Source organism: Aptenodytes forsteri, unplaced genomic scaffold, assembly GCF_000699145.1.
Source record: "Aptenodytes forsteri isolate BGI_AS27 unplaced genomic scaffold, ASM69914v1 Scaffold138, whole genome shotgun sequence".
Lineage (NCBI taxonomy): Eukaryota > Metazoa > Chordata > Aves > Sphenisciformes > Spheniscidae > Aptenodytes > Aptenodytes forsteri.
The window spans coordinates 1497253-1515156 of record NW_008794014.1 but is presented as its reverse complement, the minus strand read 5'-3'; the positions used below and the strand labels follow the sequence as shown (position 1 = coordinate 1515156).

The 17904-nt window shown below is 41.9% G+C and overlaps 1 protein-coding gene across 1 annotated transcript; it reads right to left on the bottom strand.

The window, feature by feature from the left end:
- Window positions 1-4805: 4805 nt before the first annotated feature.
- LOC103908363 lies at window positions 4806-16306 on the bottom strand. The gene is made up of 19 exons (XM_009290724.1): window positions 16219-16306; window positions 14672-14799; window positions 13853-13996; window positions 13081-13164; window positions 12355-12522; window positions 12190-12286; window positions 11870-12093; window positions 10429-10582; window positions 10145-10353; window positions 9941-10058; window positions 9583-9788; window positions 9002-9119; window positions 8146-8315; window positions 7289-7362; window positions 7084-7211; window positions 6078-6267; window positions 5506-5647; window positions 5136-5232; window positions 4806-4825 (listed from the first exon to the last, which is right to left on the bottom strand). Exons 1-19 carry the CDS (start codon window positions 16304-16306, stop codon window positions 4806-4808), a joined length of 2559 nt encoding a protein of 852 aa, XP_009288999.1.
- Between the last annotated feature and the right edge of the window lie 1598 nt (window positions 16307-17904).

Here is a 17904-nt window from a genome sequence, read left to right as displayed (position 1 = left end):
GCAGGCTGAAGGCAAGAGAAAAGATGAACAAGGGGCACCAAATCATAGGTGAGATGGCTGGACCCCACCAGCTGCTTTCCTGAGCAGCTCTTCATGTTCAGAGTTCCCTTGCCTCTGCTCTGGGTGAATTGCTGAGGGGGGGACCAGCTGTGATCACAGAGACAGAGTGCTTAAAGTTTCAGAAGCCAGAGAAAAGAGGGACTTTTGCCCCACAGCTGTCCTAACCCTTTTATTAGGGAAGAATAAGGCAGGGCAAAGCAGGCAGTTACATATAATGGATTTTATACAAGTTAACTCCTTTGGTGCCATCAGGCAGGCAGTTGGTGCTGCTGGAGAGAGTTGTTGCTGCTATCAACAGTATGAGGATAGGCTCTGGGTTTCTTCTCATACCTCAGAGACCAGAGGCTGTTCTGGTGCAGCTGAAAGTATATGATGCTGCTTTATTTAGCAGAAGGCACACCGACGGAAAGGAGGAAGCCTAGTAGGTAGGGTATTAGCCCAGGATTCAGTAGACTCATACAGCTCCACTCTCCAGGGTAGGCTTTCCACCTGAATTCAGGACAGTGACAACTTCTCTGCCCACCCTATAAAAAGGGTGCAGCAATGTGTTGCCTGACAGCAGCAGTAATACCTAGAGAAACACCCTGAAGATGGCAAGGAAGTCAAGTTCCCTCTTGGTGGGAAGAGCAAGTACCTCAGAGAGAATATTCCCCAGTGGTTAAAGGATCGCATGTGGATCCCCAGGCAAGCCCTGCCTCTGTGAGCAGCAGAGCTCACCCCACCACTCCCAAAGCAGAGGGGAGCCTGGGGCCACCCGCCCACACACACACAGCGCTTTGAAATTCTACTCTGAGGAGCACCACATAGGTGCCAAGACATTTTATGGTTACACATTTGGGCTGCACATAGGTGTGCTTGGGGGGGGAAGAAAGCCTCCTGCTAGAGGGCTTCAGCCAGTTCCTTGGGGGAGCTGCTTATCTGGCAGCTGCCACAGCCCCTCTGCCTAGGGATGCCAGGGGCCATCCCTCCAGTTCTGCATGGCAGTAGCTAAGAAACAAACCAACCAACCCACCACAAACAATCCACATGCACCCCAGCTTCTAAGGAGCCAGTATCTGACTGCCTTACTTTTATTCCCCAACTTATTTGCCATACAACCACCAACGCTATTACTGCATTTAACAGATGGGAAACTCAGTTGTAGAGAGAAGTCCCAGCTCCCAATAAAGCAGTTTAGTTTTAATGAGCTATAGAAGTCCCAGCTCCCAACAAAGCAGTTTGGTTTTAATGAGCTATAGAATTTGGGTCCATCTGAACCCCCTCCCTGATCAAGCCCCTGACTTTTTGCTTCTTTACACAGCACCATGGGCCTAGGCTTGCTCTTTTATCAGTATGCCAAGCACTGTAAGGAGACCAATTCAGCTTACTTCTGCTTTAAAGCATTTCTTTCCAAGCATCCCAGCTCCCAACAAAGCAGTTTGGTTTTAATGAGCTATAGAATTTGGGTCCATCTGAACCCCCTCCCTGATCAAGCCCCTGACTTTTTGCTTCTTTACACAGCACCATGGGCCTAGGCTTGCTCTTTTATCAGTATGCCAAGCACTGTAAGGAGACCAATTCAGCTTACTTCTGCTTTAAAGCATTTCTTTCAAAGCACATGCCTGCCTGGGGTTTGGGAAACCAACTAGCACTGTGTTTAGGTGTTTCTGGACTCATGCACACACAAATGGAAACAGCATTTATATGGGAGTGACTAGCTGAAGACTCAGAGTTGTGGCAGAAGCCAAAACTTGAACCAAAGCTTCCCAAATCATTAGATCATTGTCAAGAACAGTTTTCTGACATTGTCAGTTTGTCAGTTTTCTCTGTATATAGGTGCATACCATTTACTCTTTTACTGAAGACATTGAGATTGAAAACAGAGAAGCAAAGCAATATACCAAAAGAGAAGACTGGGTTAGAAAATGTAAATGTCAATTTTCTTAATTTTTCAGTATTAATAGTAAGTTGTTGCTGCTTTAAATCACCAAAGCAGTACATAGTTTTGAAATACTAGCCATGTCATTGAATATAGACTATAGTAAAAATGAGAACTCAGTGTTTCTATCAGTGACCAGATATACTTGTAGCACTGACTTACCGCCATTTATTTGAAGTGGAAATAACTGTCTGCAGTACACTTCTATTATTGTTCCTATTTTCCTACAAAAACAATTACACCAGACTTCTCTTTTCCCCTTAGACTTTTATCATTCACCTGTTGAAATTGCAGAAGACATTAAGCATAAACAAAAGAAGATTGATCTCCTTTCAACTTGTGTTAACAGGGATATAAAAATAACATCCCAAATACCAGGGCGAAAAGCATGTGGTCATAAAATATCCACTTAAAAGCCAAAGAGGTGTTGATTCAACACTTGAAGAGGATTTTTTTTTTTTTTTTAAATATATATATATAACCAGGAAGGAAGTTCCTGAATTTTAGTATAAACAGACACCTCTGAGGTGGAGAGAGTATTACTGTTATGTCTTTAAAAGATTTTACTGATATTCAAATGGATTTTGTGTCTTGCGTGCTGTTGGAAAAATCTGACAAGAAGGTTTATGTAAATCCTAGTCCAACCATGGAGGGGAATCTCCTTGAATTTTCCAACATATCAAAAAGGTAGAGGACCACCTTACCTATTAACACTTCTAAAAGCTCTGCTTAGTGCCATTTTGCAAAATGAGAAGAGCTGAAGAGTAGAGCCACAGTTTACCTGGGCATCACCTTGCTTTTCAACAACTCTTAAATCCCTGTCAACAGATGAAGAATCTCAAGATATTGACTAATCTTATGAAAAGAAATGAAGGTACCTTCGATGAGATTGTAAATACCAGATTTCTATTACTAAGCGATGTTATCCTCAAGTCTTGGCTTGAAGAAAGCAATCAGAATCCCAGGAAGCGACAACTGAGGCTGACTTAACAACACTGAAATAGGCTGCCCAACCTGATGCTTGGTTCTCACAGCAGTCCCTAGTTGCTACATTTCCCCCCCCCACACAGCTGTAAGAGGGGAGAAGGTGGCTCAGGCTACTCAAGGCAGCCCATGCTGTGCTGGTAGAGCATTGTCATGGCAGATGAATATTGCCACTCACCTATCTGGAGAAAACATTGCATAACAGTCTCATTTCTTGGGAGACAGCATGATGCAAGACAACAGGGAAGTCACCATACCACTTAAAGTGTCCACACTTGCGTTCTGTTAGGTGCAAAACCCTGGCAGCATATTATAGGTGTGTCCTTTGATTTCTCAATAGATTCTGCCCACAGACTGAGGAATAGCTGGTACTTAACCCACTGGGTTAATGTAGGAGAGAACACTAAGCATGAAGTCACTGACCTGTCAAGTCTGCTGTCAGGCTTATATATTCTGCATTTTCCTTTTACTCCCATGCTGACATATTTACATCTCATTCCTCAGTATCGCAGCTCTATGGCTTTAGTCTTCACCTACCACAGGAGTAACAAAATAAGACTCCTTTAGCACGGTAGCCTCCTCTATTGGAAAACAGACTTGATGCACAGCTGGGGACTTGACATGTCCCTCATCATGAAGCCCACACAGATTTTTCCAGAAATGACAGTAAAAGACATCTATTACAGATTTGCTTAGCAGGCAACTAGAAGACAGACAAGACTTACAAACATGACCTTGTAATTATAGCACAAACTGTTTAGTGGGATCACTGTACAGGTATTGTAGCAATAGACCTACAATCTTTTAGACACCATGCTTTTTCACAAAGTGCAAATAGATTCACAAAATAATTTCTTGCTCAAGTTAGCCTTCACAGAAATTCCCTGTAGTATAATTCTGTTTAATATAAAGTTAAAAAGCAGACACCCATTATTGTATCTTTAGCCCTAAGGGATAATGTTTCATGTTAAACAATAGCTTTCCTTAGAACAGGAAAATACAATATTGAATCTGAACTGTTTTCACATCACTGTTCAGATGCAAAGAAGAAACCAAGAAATTTCCCCCCAATAAAAAAAAAAAAAAAAAGAGACAGGATCATCTGACAGGAGCTCCTAAGCATCATGTTCTCTAGTAAGGAAGAATCCTTAACACTTTGTGGATAGAGTCCATGTATTAGCATTATTACTACTATAATTCTTAACTAAAAGCTTTTTTCCCTTTAGGCTGACAGCTTACTCAGCTAAGCAGTCAGTTATGCTACCTGTGAGTGATTTTCCCCCAACTAGGGAAGGCAACTTGACATTGCCGAGCCACAACGCTCCTGTGAGAGCCACAGTTTACAGCTTTTCTGTCAATAGCCACTACAGGATCAAGTATGTTCCTCCCCATCTTGCTTCAAAAAACAATTTCTCTTACTGACATTAAGCTCCCTGCAATCCTTTGTTCATACTGAAACTTTAAAAAAGCTCAGTGATTTACAATTGACTTCACACCTGTTGCCACCTTCCTCCCCCTACCCCAAACCAGATGCTTCCAACTGCAAAGTGACTAGACACAAGTTTTGGGCATGTTAGCTGAGCAGACTAGGTCAGACGCAAGTCACACGAAAGACTAAGAGTTCAACATTGTAGAGGAACACAAGAGAGAAACACACTAATTTAACTTAAAGACAAAGATACATCTATACTGGTTAGCTGACCCTTTTCTCAGTAGACACCGTCAATATTTTTTTCCCAGTAGATACTTTCGAGATGTCTTTGCTTGTAAGTCTGGGCAGGCTGTGCTTGCTTAGGCTACCTAACCGCAACTTCATAAAACTAAATAGTTCTTGTTTAGTCTGTCAAAAATCACTGTATTCACCTACAGGGAGAAGACACACACAGAGAAGTCTGTTACGTTACAACAGCAGTATGCTTGGTATTTCGGTAGTGTAATTTAAGATTGACACCAACCTCTGCTAGTTGTTTTCCTTCCTAACAAGCACTGCTCCAGATGACGCTTGCCCACGTGGATGTGGTTCTGCACTGCGGTCTAGTGAGACATTTCAGCTTTTAATTTTCTGTACAACACATGCTAGGACTAGGGGTCTGTCATCTGACACAGCCTCTGAGAGCATGTGCTGTATTGCTGAGCAAAGATTCAGTAGTGACTTAAGTGCCTGTTTACTTACCAAGTCTGTGTTTTCCAGGATTGCATCTCCTTGGACAAAGAAAGCCTGAAGGCTGTTGCATAGTGCTGCAGATCACCACACTGCAGTGGAAATACAGCTACAAGACAAGAATATTTAAATTATGTGTAGGGCAGTCTTATTTGGCAAACATCTGATATGTGTACTGACCCCAAAGGAGATGAACTGAACACTGCTAAGTGGCTAGTCTTTATTTACTATTCTTATAGTGTTATGCCTTTAAGGAGGTGGCTAATAGCTCCAGGCAGCACCTGGCCAGCCGAGATATTACATAGCATTTGCTGCATGCACCGCTCCAGGCTCACATACTGGAACTGCCTACAGCACATGACAGAGCACAGAGACATCTCACCTGCTCTTGTAACAGAGTTGTGCCTTGTACAAAGGTGAACATCCTCACTTCAAATCTCTTTAGGTGCTGAGGAAATTTTACTCTGATACTATAGTTAACTTCATGGAAGACTGTTCTGTAGGAGTCTTCACTGTTTTCACACCTTTTTGGGAAATTGAAAGACAACATGTTTAATTTAAACCTTCATCACTTCAACTGGATCTTTAAACAAGTCAAGGAGATGGACTACAGAGGAACTTCCCTCTCTGTTTTCCTCTGGCCATAGGGGCATGGATAGCCTCCCCCATTCATGGTCCCTGCCTTTGGCCACAGTCAGGGTTGCTTCTTGTTCTTTCTTTCCAGCTGGAAGCTGTTAGCTAGAAGCACTTCTGGCCACCCCCATGATCTGCTGCCATCAGAAGGCATAGCCACTGTGCTGACACCAACATGCTCTCCACAGCCTAGCAGCAATTGTACAGTCAGGACAAAATGATGCATCCAAGCTGATTTCTGTCCTCTTCCCCTTTCCTCCCACCTAAGGTAAGGGGCCTTGTGCTGAACAGTTACCAATACAGGAGGGAAGCCCTCCTTACCCATTTATAAGGATGGGCCACTGCGGAAGGCTGTCCTGACTTCGGGAGTTTGTAGCCCAACAGTCATCCAGGTTTAGTTCCAGTCTCGCATCTTTGGGCTGGAGCAGTTCAACTTCAAAATACAGTGACTCCCTCAGGTATTTTACCACAGGATATTCCAATTCCTGATAGGGGTCTGAATAGGATTTCTCTAGAAGAGAGCATTGATGTTAGTTTCCTTTTTGCAGAGTAAGTATTCGTGAACTCTCTGCTTCACTCTTCTTTCCACCACCATTTACTCTGGCACAGTAATGATAAAATCTGGGAGAGCATATGGGTGTCAGCAAATGGGGATAGGATAGTAGAAAAATAAGAACTGGTAATGAAAGTAAAGATCTGAACTGTATTCCTTGGCTCTGAGGATCCAGAAGAGAGTCATTCTTCCTCTGCAAAAACCCACTGGAGTAAGATGCTCATTCAAAACTGTCTTTAGAAAGTTACTAAAAAAAAAAAGATAAAAATGCATCAGGGCCACTCCAGTCAGGGCGAGGGTTTGGTTCAGGCTTCAGTTAGCCCTTTCTGCCAGCGTAGTTACCATTTTACAGCAGTATTACATGTAGCTTCCTTCTCTGACACAGGTTACGATTATTTTGGTCAGTGCTAACTCTACTTAGCAACACTTAGGGAGTTGAAAGGGGAGAGAAGCTGGTATCACACCCACTACACAAAACTTTTAGCATGCCGAGACCAAGCAGGAGAACAACACTTGTGTCACTGATGACACAAGCGTCTGTCTGATCCACTATAGGTACTCGACCATTTGTATTGCATTCTGGAATGGAAAACCTCTGTTAGAGGCCTTAAAGAGGTTTCCACTTGATCCTTGGAGATATTCAAAAGTCATCTGGACGTGGTCCTGGGCAACTTGCTCCAGGTGGCCCTGCTTGAACAGGGGGGGTTGGACAGATGACCTTCAGAGGTCCCTTCCCACCTCAACCATCTTGCAAAGTCTAATCATAAACGTTACCTTTGAAAAGCTTCAATGAAAGAGCAAGAGAGCCAAACCCTGGCTTAATACTGGGTGGTGGGTTCTTCTTAGATTCATATCGGATATCAACAGTCTGCTTGATTGCGTACGAGCATACAAATTTCAGTCTGAGGGAAGAGGTTTAACATTAGATTTTAGAAACCAAAATACCTTGGACAACCTTATTCTAGGGGATGACACTTACTGGTATACTGGTGTATCATTGCCAGGTCTGAAATAGAGTACATCGTTTTCATATGTCATAGTTGTGCTATTGAACTGAAAGATACACATCATTACAGACAGGACAGTTACATTAGAGTTTACTTTGGTTTTGACACAATATCCACCCACATTTCTTCACCTGACTGGCATATTGCCCTGAGCACAATATGCTTAGGAATGGCCAGAAATTACTGGCCAACAGCCCTATGCCTACTGAACTAAAGCTGACTACAGCTGACAGCTATGCCATAGTCAAGAAGGAACAGATTATTAGCTCACAATACCTTGAACATGACCTAACACCTCAGAAAGGAGTGCACTGGGTCTAAGAGATCAGTTGTTTCTGTTGACAGAATCAGTGTCTAGCATAAGATGTAACACTTGCAGAAGTAAGCTGCTTCTGTGGTGACCTGAATTTGAGCATGATCTGATCCTTTATTATTTTGTCTGTTTTCTATTTATGTAGTAATCAGGTGGCAGGAACAGGACCAGCTCTAGTCTTGGGCCAGGTAGTCATTAGTAACACCTAACCATCTTTTGCAAGGCATATCAGCATATATCAACAGTGTAAACTCACATTCAAGTCCATTACTAAACAATTCAGAGTTGTCAAACTGAAGGCTAGTTTCAGAAAACACCTCTGGCCTTGAAAACTTTTTACCAAATAAGAACTTCTGCCAGACTGAATTTAGTATCCTCAGAAAAGGAGTATAGAGGTACTACTTAGCAAAGAGTCAGCTGTGACCTTCTTGCAGCTTCTGTTCAACTCTGGACCTCTGCCAATTCTAGTAATAACCCTACCCCAATGCAGAGTAAACTTCACAATTAAGCCCTTACCTTTCTACTTGTTCCACAAGTGTTCACATTGAACTTGAAGGTTGCAGTCTTCTCTGTCACTAGACTGGGTTTGCACTGTCTGTCCCTCAACACAAGCAGGCTGGTGTCCAGGTCTGCAATTCCTACCAATTTCACTGTAGTAATAATCACAGTGCCATTGGGCAGGCACTCTGAAAGAGAAAATACAGTTTTCCATACAAGTCAGGACCCAAGCTCCTTTATTCTGTAGCCTAGCACAGCAAAGAGGTTCTGCGTGGATTCACTAGCAAGTGTTTCGGCAGCTCATGAGGATTAAGTTTTGAGCAAGACTCTCTTCAGTACTAACACTTGATTTTCTTCAAGCTAACTGCCAGTAGAATGTGCACTACATGGGTGAAGTCTGTGATATCACTCACCTTTTTCCTCCCAGGTGGTCTCACCTCTCCCAAAGGGATTTTTTTTAGACAAGATATTCGATACATTCAATCCAGATGAGTAGCTTTGGAATGACTAATTTATAAGATGACCCTCCCTACCCCTAGCCCCACCCTGCCCCCCAAAAAACAACTACCCAAACAAAAAGACCAATCCACCCAAAACAAAACCCTAAACAACCCCAAAACCCCTTTAAGAGCTTCATGCTTTTGGAGGTGTGAGGGGAAGTAGAGTTTCCCACCTCCTTCCCCCTCTCCTGTACTAGACAGGATAGTAACTCCAATCTGTAATTTGACTTGCCTTGTAGCATATTACTTTGTAGGAAATCTGACAGGCAGACAGGGTATCACACAAGTATAAACTCTAGAAACAAGCATGGGCTTGCGTGACTTAGTTATGCAACTCAAAGAGCATTAATAGCTAATCCCCAACATGTTATTACGTATTAGCTCTGAAGGTGAAAATCTGCAGGAAATTGAGAAGTCCCTCCTATTAGCCAAGGTGATGCCATCCTTCAAGGTTAAGTGGAGTGAAGCCTTTATTCCAGAAGTATGAAAATCCTAGAGATGACAATCACAGGTTAAACAAGAGAATAAAGACACACTGTTCAACTAAAGTATGCAAAAACTAAGAGGGCAGGTTATCACAAGCCAAAGGTAATGGTGCTTGATCAAGGTCAAATCCACAGGAGATATTTTTTAAATCTAGAAGCTGACACAGTGATCTTTTTCAGTCATTTTGCAATAGAGCACAATACAAACTCCATTGCATGTACAATTGCCATTAAAGATAGCTCAGCCTTAAAGTGCTTGCAGAATGTGTTTTTTTTTTTCTTGACTACTGTCAATATTAACCAAGGGAAATTAAAGTGTTCTTCCAAGGGCAGAAAAATAGTCCTCCATTAATCCTTTCCTTTGAGATGGGCTTCAAAGTTTATTTTATGACCTTCAAGGACATAGTCTATCATGTTCATATCTCACAGCTAGAGCATGCCTTTTAATTGCTACATGCTGGCATCCTTACCTCATAGTTCACATGGGAAAAAAGGAAAGGGACAGAGATTGCCAAGTGAGTGCCATTGTCCCTCAGGCTGTAGTTGTACTTCTGTGCAGCCTCTGGAGTCAAGTGCCAATCTGAGATGAAGGGTAGCCAGTTTTGGTCCACATTCCCACGAGTGATAATGAGATGAAGGTTCCTCCCATCACAAAATCCTCTTGCGCTGGGCAGTACTGTAATACAGTCAAGAGTCAGCCAGCATGTTAGCTGTCAGAGTTTAATAGGGCTGTTTAGGACTGACAGTGTCCCTGGCTGAAGTAAGCCCAGTTAACAGCTGAGTTCACAGCCAGGTTAGTACAGTTTTGCTCAAGTTCCACTAGTTTACCTGCATCTTTAACAGCGGACACTGTTGTGACTGGGACAGTGAAGGTCTCACTTGTTGGATGGGTTATGAATGCAAGTGTGACATTCAGGGTGTGTGCTCTCATGTCTGCTCTCACGTACTAGGAAAATCATATTTAGAAATAAAAATCACCAAGTGATATCATCATTTCTATACCATGGTATGCTGCAGTGTCTTAATACAGACCTCTTTCTTAATGCTTGGTGCATCAAATGGGACTTTTATTACATAGGCTTTGCTTCCATTAGCATATCTGATCTCATATGTTAGATATCCATGCTGAACAGCTTCAGGTACAGCAACAGTTGCCCCGTCAATGGTTAAGTTCACAAGCTCCACATCTGGGAGAAACGTTCCCACTGTCACATTCATTAGCCTCGCACTCAGATTTGAGTCTGAAAAGGAACACAGTAATATTAAGCTCTTATCGGTACCAAAATCTTCAGTAAATTCAACTTTAGGCTACTTACTGTTGGTTATAGCAAGTTCTACTTGTTCAAATGGTGTTTCTATTTCCTTAATGATAGTATGTTTGGTTAGTCCCCATTTGTTATCTTCCCACTGATGTTCCAAGAACAGGTTGATGATGTATTTTGTTCCATGCTGTCCACTGCTCACAGAAGTCTAGAATTTCAAATCAACACCCTTTAGTATAATATTTATTTACATTAAAGTTAAAGTTGCATTGTAGCATCTCAAGGTCCAGCTAGAGCTACAGCTGGAAACAATTGTCCTTCTCAGCTCTGTGGCCCTGCTTTTATACTGGGACAGAAGTCTGAAAAAACACCACCTTTGAGGAATCATGAACTCTTACGTGGCACTTGCTGTATCACTATTATGGGCTCTATTTTTGCTTAATAGCTTAAGATTATCTCAGAATACTCAGGAGACTTCCTTTTGAAAATTGTCCCCTGCTCCCAAGTTTCAAAGCAACAGGGGTCTTTCACCAGTGAAAGGGCTCCTCCTGCAACTTCCTTTGAAGTTCAGTTGTTACATTTCCCCAGGATTCAGTTCACTCCAAGCAACTAGATTTAGATGTATAGTCTCAGCCCATCCCAATATCATACGGTCTGGTGGGCAAATGGGTTGTTCCCATTCTCTTAAGTGATCTGTGTAAAATACGGTAGAACCCGTGCATGCTTTACAGTCCAGTTAGGACTGTCTCCAAGGAGTATGACATCAGGACTAAAAGGTGAAAGCTCTGCATTAACCTGAGGAAGGAGACAAATCAATAGCTCTGTATAGAATTCTGTCCATCTGTGCTTGTAAGAAGAGAAATTCTTCACAAAGCGGCGCTTACAAGAGCTATCTTTAGTCAGGACTTTTGGGATTTTTAATATATTCTTTCTTCCCCTTCACCCCCATCCTTATTTGGAAGGAACAGGTTGAAAGGTGAAAGCTCTGCATTAACCTGAGGAAGGAGACAAATCAATAGCTCTGTATAGAATTCTGTCCATCTGTGCTTGTAAGAAGAGAAATTCTTCACAAAGCGGCGCTTACAAGAGCTATCTTTAGTCAGGACTTTTGGGATTTTTAATATATTCTTTCTTCCCCTTCACCCCCATCCTTATTTGGAAGGAACAGGTTGAAGAATTATTCCTTCCCAAAAAAAAAAAGACATCAGGACTAAAAGGTGAAAGCTCTGCATTAACCTGAGGAAGGAGACAAATCAATAGCTCTGTATAGAATTCTGTCCATCTGTGCTTGTAAGAAGAGAAATTCTTCACAAAGCGGCGCTTACAAGAGCTATCTTTAGTCAGGACTTTTGGGATTTTTAATATATTCTTTCTTCCCCTTCACCCCCATCCTTATTTGGAAGGAACAGGATGAAGAATTATTCCTTCCCAGAAAAAAAAAAAAGAGTAAGAACAGAAAGAGTACTTTACCTGCCACCTAACATAAATGACTAACCTTGTAATAGCCACCTTCTGCACCTATTGGTATCTTCATTGTAATTGCATTTAAGTCATTCGATAACACATATTTTCTGGAAGCCATTTCTTTGGCAGAGAGCTTGTGTAGATCCACACCAGCTTCAACAAGTACATCCTTAAAGCTAGTTGCTCCAGCAGAAAGCGGTTGAATATATTTTGGAACAGTCCAGATGATTGTTTTGTTAGTGTAGTCCACACCATCTTAGGGACAAGATATGAAAGCTGTCAGCTCATTACTCTAGTTGTAAGTCAGCCCCTGTACATTTAAGCATTGGAGTAAGGTACCGTATTTCTCACCTACAGGACACGCCACAGCAGTATCCACCATCAGGATCATCCATCGCTGTTTGTAAAACGTACTTGATCTCACTGCAGAAAAGGTAATTCCCTGAGCCTGTAGGAAGAGATCTGGTTAGACCTACACATCCTGGCAGCTTGCTGGGCCAGAATGAGCATACCAACCTCGACCAGCTGAATTTGCACAGCAGTGTATGGTATTCGCAGCAGAACCCTGGTATCTGTGGTGTTGAGTCCATAGCCTGCGCTCCAAGCATCGCTCACAAGCAGAGCCTTTTTCTCTTCTGGCTGATGAAACACTATTTGCCATACTGAGGCTTCTCCTGCTTTTGCCTACCCAGAGAAATTCATCAGCAGTTTAAACATTCTATTCAAAATAACTTCTTATTTACTACACAATGATTTACTGTATTGAACTGCCCAGCAGTTTTGTTGCCTTATTCTAAATACTGCTAGTGTGATACCACTCCAGTCTTCCCCTGCTCAGCCTCTCACAAACAGAAAACTTTCCATATTAAGAGCATTGGAGATTAACTGCACTGCTGCATTACAAATATACAGTCCAAGAAGAAAAAAGCCTATCTGCAGTTCACTCCTGGGCCATGAGGTCTTAGGGGCAGTTTTTGTTGCACAGTCTCTTGCCTGGGGAAGACTTGATTTCTAGGCTTTTTGAAAAATCAGTTTCCATTTCTTCCTTGGAGACATGGCCTGCAGCTGTCTGTATTTCTAACTTATAAAGTCTCTATGCTAAAACCACTTGGTACAGAAGTTCTGCCCTTCCAACTTAAGTGCTTTTTGAAAGGACATTTTGTACTGTGCAGACATAGAACAGAAGGATGTTGTGCCAGAAGTAGCACTAGCTTTTACTAGGAAGAAAACCTGTAGTTTTACCTCTGGAAAGGTGAGAGTCCAGTCGTCAGGTTCATCTTGAATGAAGTCTTTTACAGTCTGTGGAACCTCCCTCCTGACAGAAACCTGAAGGGAAAAAGCCTCTGTAAGGGGTTTCCTGGTGGCACTTATTTACTTGTCTCCAACACCCTGCAAGTCTTTTTCAATACTTTTAGAACAGTATAGGATTGAGAAGGGAGACTAGTATTTGCTAAAGGGAGGTTCCCACCCCCTTCAAGTAAAAAAAAAAAAAAAAAAAAAAAAAAAGCATGAAATGCCATCATGCATGGTGCATTATCTACAGTCTGCTTGATTTCAGGTTCTTTTTATTTTTAGCATATCTTCCCTTTTCTACTTCCAGTTAAAGCCCATATCCTCTTCAAAGTGGAGTCCTTTGCCCTCCCCGCCCCTTCTCCCCAGCAAATTCAGTAGGGAAACTTCCTTCAGAAAGTATACGTCTGTTATCATCTCAACTAAGATTTGTTGAGGCAACATTCAGCGAGTTCAATCCATTAGCTCAACCTTTTGAATACTATTTCACAACTTTATTGGCTATTAATGCTGGCTGGTAGGCTATGTAAGCATAATATAAATGTATCACTAAACTCAAGATGCGTGCTGTGCATTCACTAGTGAGCTGTTCACAGTGGGGCATTCAAATTCCGTTTCCAATACACATTCCTATCATCTAAAAAGCTTCCAAAGAGAGCATCTTCAAGTATTTACCTTCTTACCTTATTTTAAGTACCTTCCCATTTGTACTTCCAGTACTTACCTCCATGTAGTTACTTTCACATACTAACTCTCTCGGACTCCATGGGCCATAACGGCAACTTGCACTTTTCAGATGAGTTGCAGTATTTTTCATGTCAGAAGTATGCGATGCTTTGATTTGTATAGTTACTGTGAACACATCTTTCTGCATGGACAGAGGGAACGCTTGCTTGTTAGACCAATTTTTCCTAGTTAGACACCACCTACCCTTGTGAATTAAGAGTAACTTACAAAAGCCGCCCACCAGCCTCTGCACAGAGGAGCAACTCCATACCAAAGCATTGTTTTCTATTTGGTTAACTACATAGGCTATATGCCTATAGGTGTATAGCTACATAGCAACATAAATACTTTGTGGAGCAATTTCAACCTTTCACATAGCCCCAGAGCTGGACAAAAAAAAATGCTCCTTAAAATATAGCTGCTCTTGTGTTTTATGACATAGTAGCAGTGACCAAGCAACACAAGCAGCCAAAGCTTTTGAGCTTTTACCCTAATGTGTCTCAGATGCTAAATACTAGAGCAGAGCACAACACAGCTGCCAGACAGAATTCCCTGTTCTTATCCAAGAGAAAACAGTTGCCCTTCAAGGGCATATGTGATATGCTTCTTCATGTGTTCATCTGTAGGCCATTCAAATGTCAATACCACAGAATATTCTCAGACCTTTGGATACGTTGAGGAGAATTAAATCATTTTCTGCTAATAGATGTTCAAGATACCACAACACCTCAATTAATACCTAACAATAATTTGGTAATCTTTTGCATAAAGGTCGTATACAACAGCACTGTAGTCAAAATGCCTGTAATAGACTTACCTCTAAGCGAGAATGGCAGCTTAGTGCAGAAGCACGAAACTCAATGTTACGCCAATTGCTGTAAGTTACTGTATAGCCACACTGTGATGCCATGGCCTCATCTAGCTCCCAGGCTATGCCAGATTGATCTATGGGCAATTAGTGAAAAGCAGTATTAATGAGTATAATTCCTGCTCTGCAAACTCCCTCAGCAACCTGCCCTTGTCCCAGGGTTCAGCTGACCCTGCTCCAATACAGCCCAGCTGCATGCCCTGGGCTCAGACGTAAAAGAGAATTGCAAAGTGGTGAAAAAGAGCTGTAACAAACTCTATAGAAAGTAAGAAAGGTAGAATTACAGACAGACTGGGACAGAGAACACTAGCAGCTCAAGGTCTGAAGATAAAAAAATCTCCAATATGTAAAGATATTAAATTCTAAAGAGGCAAAAACCCCAGTAAGCACAGAACAGTCAGTTAGGTCATCAGTGTCCAAGTTGTCAGGATTGACAGATGATGACAACCTAGCAACATCAGGAGTCTCATCTGTGGCTGGCACAGGCTCATTTTCTCTCTGATGCCTGCCTGGCCAGAGTCTCTAGCAACATCAGGAGTCTCATCTGTGGCTGGCACAGGCCCATGTTTCTCTCTGATGCCTGCCTGGCCAACAGAGTCTCTTCAAGGGTCTAACCTGGATGACAAGCACACTAAAGCTTAGCTTGGATTTTGCTAGGCTACAAAACTGTCTTTGTGGGCTTTTTTTTTTTAAGCCTCTCTTCCAAAAATAATTGCTTTATACTTTCAAGCTGTACATATCCCAGTTGCAGTGTCTTTATGTATGAAGACACCTGAACAAAGAACATACATTAAGTGGGTTTTTATACAAGTTTAACATTCTAGACAGATGGATGTTATGTTATGGACTATATCTAGTTAGATAGCTAACTACCATAGACTAGTTCAAGGCTGAGTTTACCTTTTACACATATAGTCTTACACCTGATGATGTTTATAGCCCCAAAGTTATCTCACTCCGCCCTTCCAGGGCACCCTGTGGTACTTTCACTCAAATGCACCACTTGTTGATTACTAAGCCTGTAGCCAGAGGGCCCAGCTAATTTTTCTTAATTTCATTAAGAATTTATATGCCTCCACCAGGTCCTGTAGCTGTAAGCAAAGAAAGTGGAGATCCACTAGTGCAAAATCAGTAATGTATTGCCAGCTTCAGCTAGTGAATTTTCAGAATAGTATATGCTGTTACTGGGGAATATTTTTACCAGGAGGGAAATCCACCAGTGTTAACATGCCTAGAAACTACCATGTGCATTTTAATTTGAGTCCAAAGACAGCCATGATTAGACTTGATATTGCTAAGTTATCACTCAACAATGCTATGGGATAGATTATACAGAAATAAAGGTAGCATTTGGCTGTTACTTACAATGAGGTGCAATCTACTAAGCTCTGTGATCTTAATATAATCCAGGGAATTCTAGTATAAGAGGACCTCAGCGAATTTTAAAAATTTCACCATGTTTAATTTCCTCTCCAAGTTCTTCTATATCAACTTACCAATAACAGAAAGAGATAAGTATTTGTCCTCGAAGTATTCTGCACTCAGTGTTATACGCAAAAGGTTCCCCAAGCACTCCGAAATCATGGGTCCTGTGTTGAACGTATTGAAAGGTTAGTAAGTAGGGGATTAAAGGTAACATACAAACAGAAATTTGTTACTTCCCAGACTGCTTTATAAAGTCAGTGTCGCGACAGCCATATTCTAGCACATCTGGCCAGGAGGCGTTAGAGGGTTTTTTTTAAAACCAGCAATACTTCCAGGAAAAAAAGCCAGCTCTGAAATAAGTGTTCCAATAGTAACTGTCTGGTCAGCTGGCAATGCTACCTGCAGCAGCCAGCCATGGAAATAGGATTTTGGAACAGGGACAAGAATGTACTGAATTGGCTGCCCTAGTCTGAACACTTTAAATGGAATAAAACAGAAGAAGAAAGTTAAGAAAGTCCTCCCACCCTCCTGAAAATGAGAAGAAACCTAGAAAACCCAAACCCTCAACCAACCAAAAAACCCTCCAAACAAAGCCCCCAAAAACACACACACCTACTCACAAGAGGAGCCACAGGCCAACTCAGGATGGGGAGCAGCCACATCAGCTCCCTGCCAGCCTACCCTGTTCACCTGTCCAAGTACCACTACCAGAAGCCAGTTGGCTCATGCTGGGAAAGGACCACACAGGAGCAAAGAGGATGGCTTGAGAAGCTCAAGTCCCAAGCTGTCACCACAGCATAAACCAGGCTATGGCTGACAAACCTCTTAAAGGCAGGAAGCAGGTACAAACTATTCTAAATGTAGGACTAGAGACCAGAGAAGACTTTTCATTTGACATATATTTCTAATAAACTGGGATTTGTTGTTTCAAACAGAAGTTGCTATGGCATAGCGAGCTAATGCCAGCTAGACCTTTTGTAGTAACAGTGCATTTCAAGGACTAAGAGGATCCTTTTTCCTAGAGAGTTCGGCACTATACCCTGCAGCTCCCATGTCGGAGCTGGTCATACTAGGGAACATCAGACAGATGCTGGCAAACATGACCTTATTCTGCCCATATGCCAAGCTACCAACCTGATTCAGTGTAGAAGCTCTATAATTACTCCAAGCTGGATAAAACCTCCTCCAGTGTCTTTTTTATTTGATCTTTGATAAATGCTAACATGTTTATACAGCACCTGCAGCAAGTAGGGCAGATAGTCCTAGAACCAGCTCTCTGTATCTGCTGTTCTGGGACCAACTCTGTTTTGTAAGGAAGAAGTTAAAGCAGACAGCAGTTTTGGTTAAGAAAACTGTTTCTTCTCAGGCAAAACACTGATATCTTTATAGTATTTAAAAGACTGTACGTATTGTATGGTCAATAACAATAACTAGGCTCAAGAAAAAAACCCAACAATAAAGTCCCTATTAATTAATCCGTGCTTGTTACCAGAGCAAGGAAAGGTAAAAACATTTGCTTAATATGATGGTACATAAACCTAAAGAGCGGTTGTGAGTAATGACCAATAGACACCTCTGTGTTTGGAATTTCTCAGAAAAACATGCAAGTATGGCTTTCACAAGAGCTTCAGACACTTCTGAAACACACACACACAGACATCACCTATGAAAAAGCCTGGAAATAGTTACATGAAAGCAGTTTACAGCAGCATTACCTGATCTCTCTTCGGTCCATATTTCAGAGATTAATATCCCTA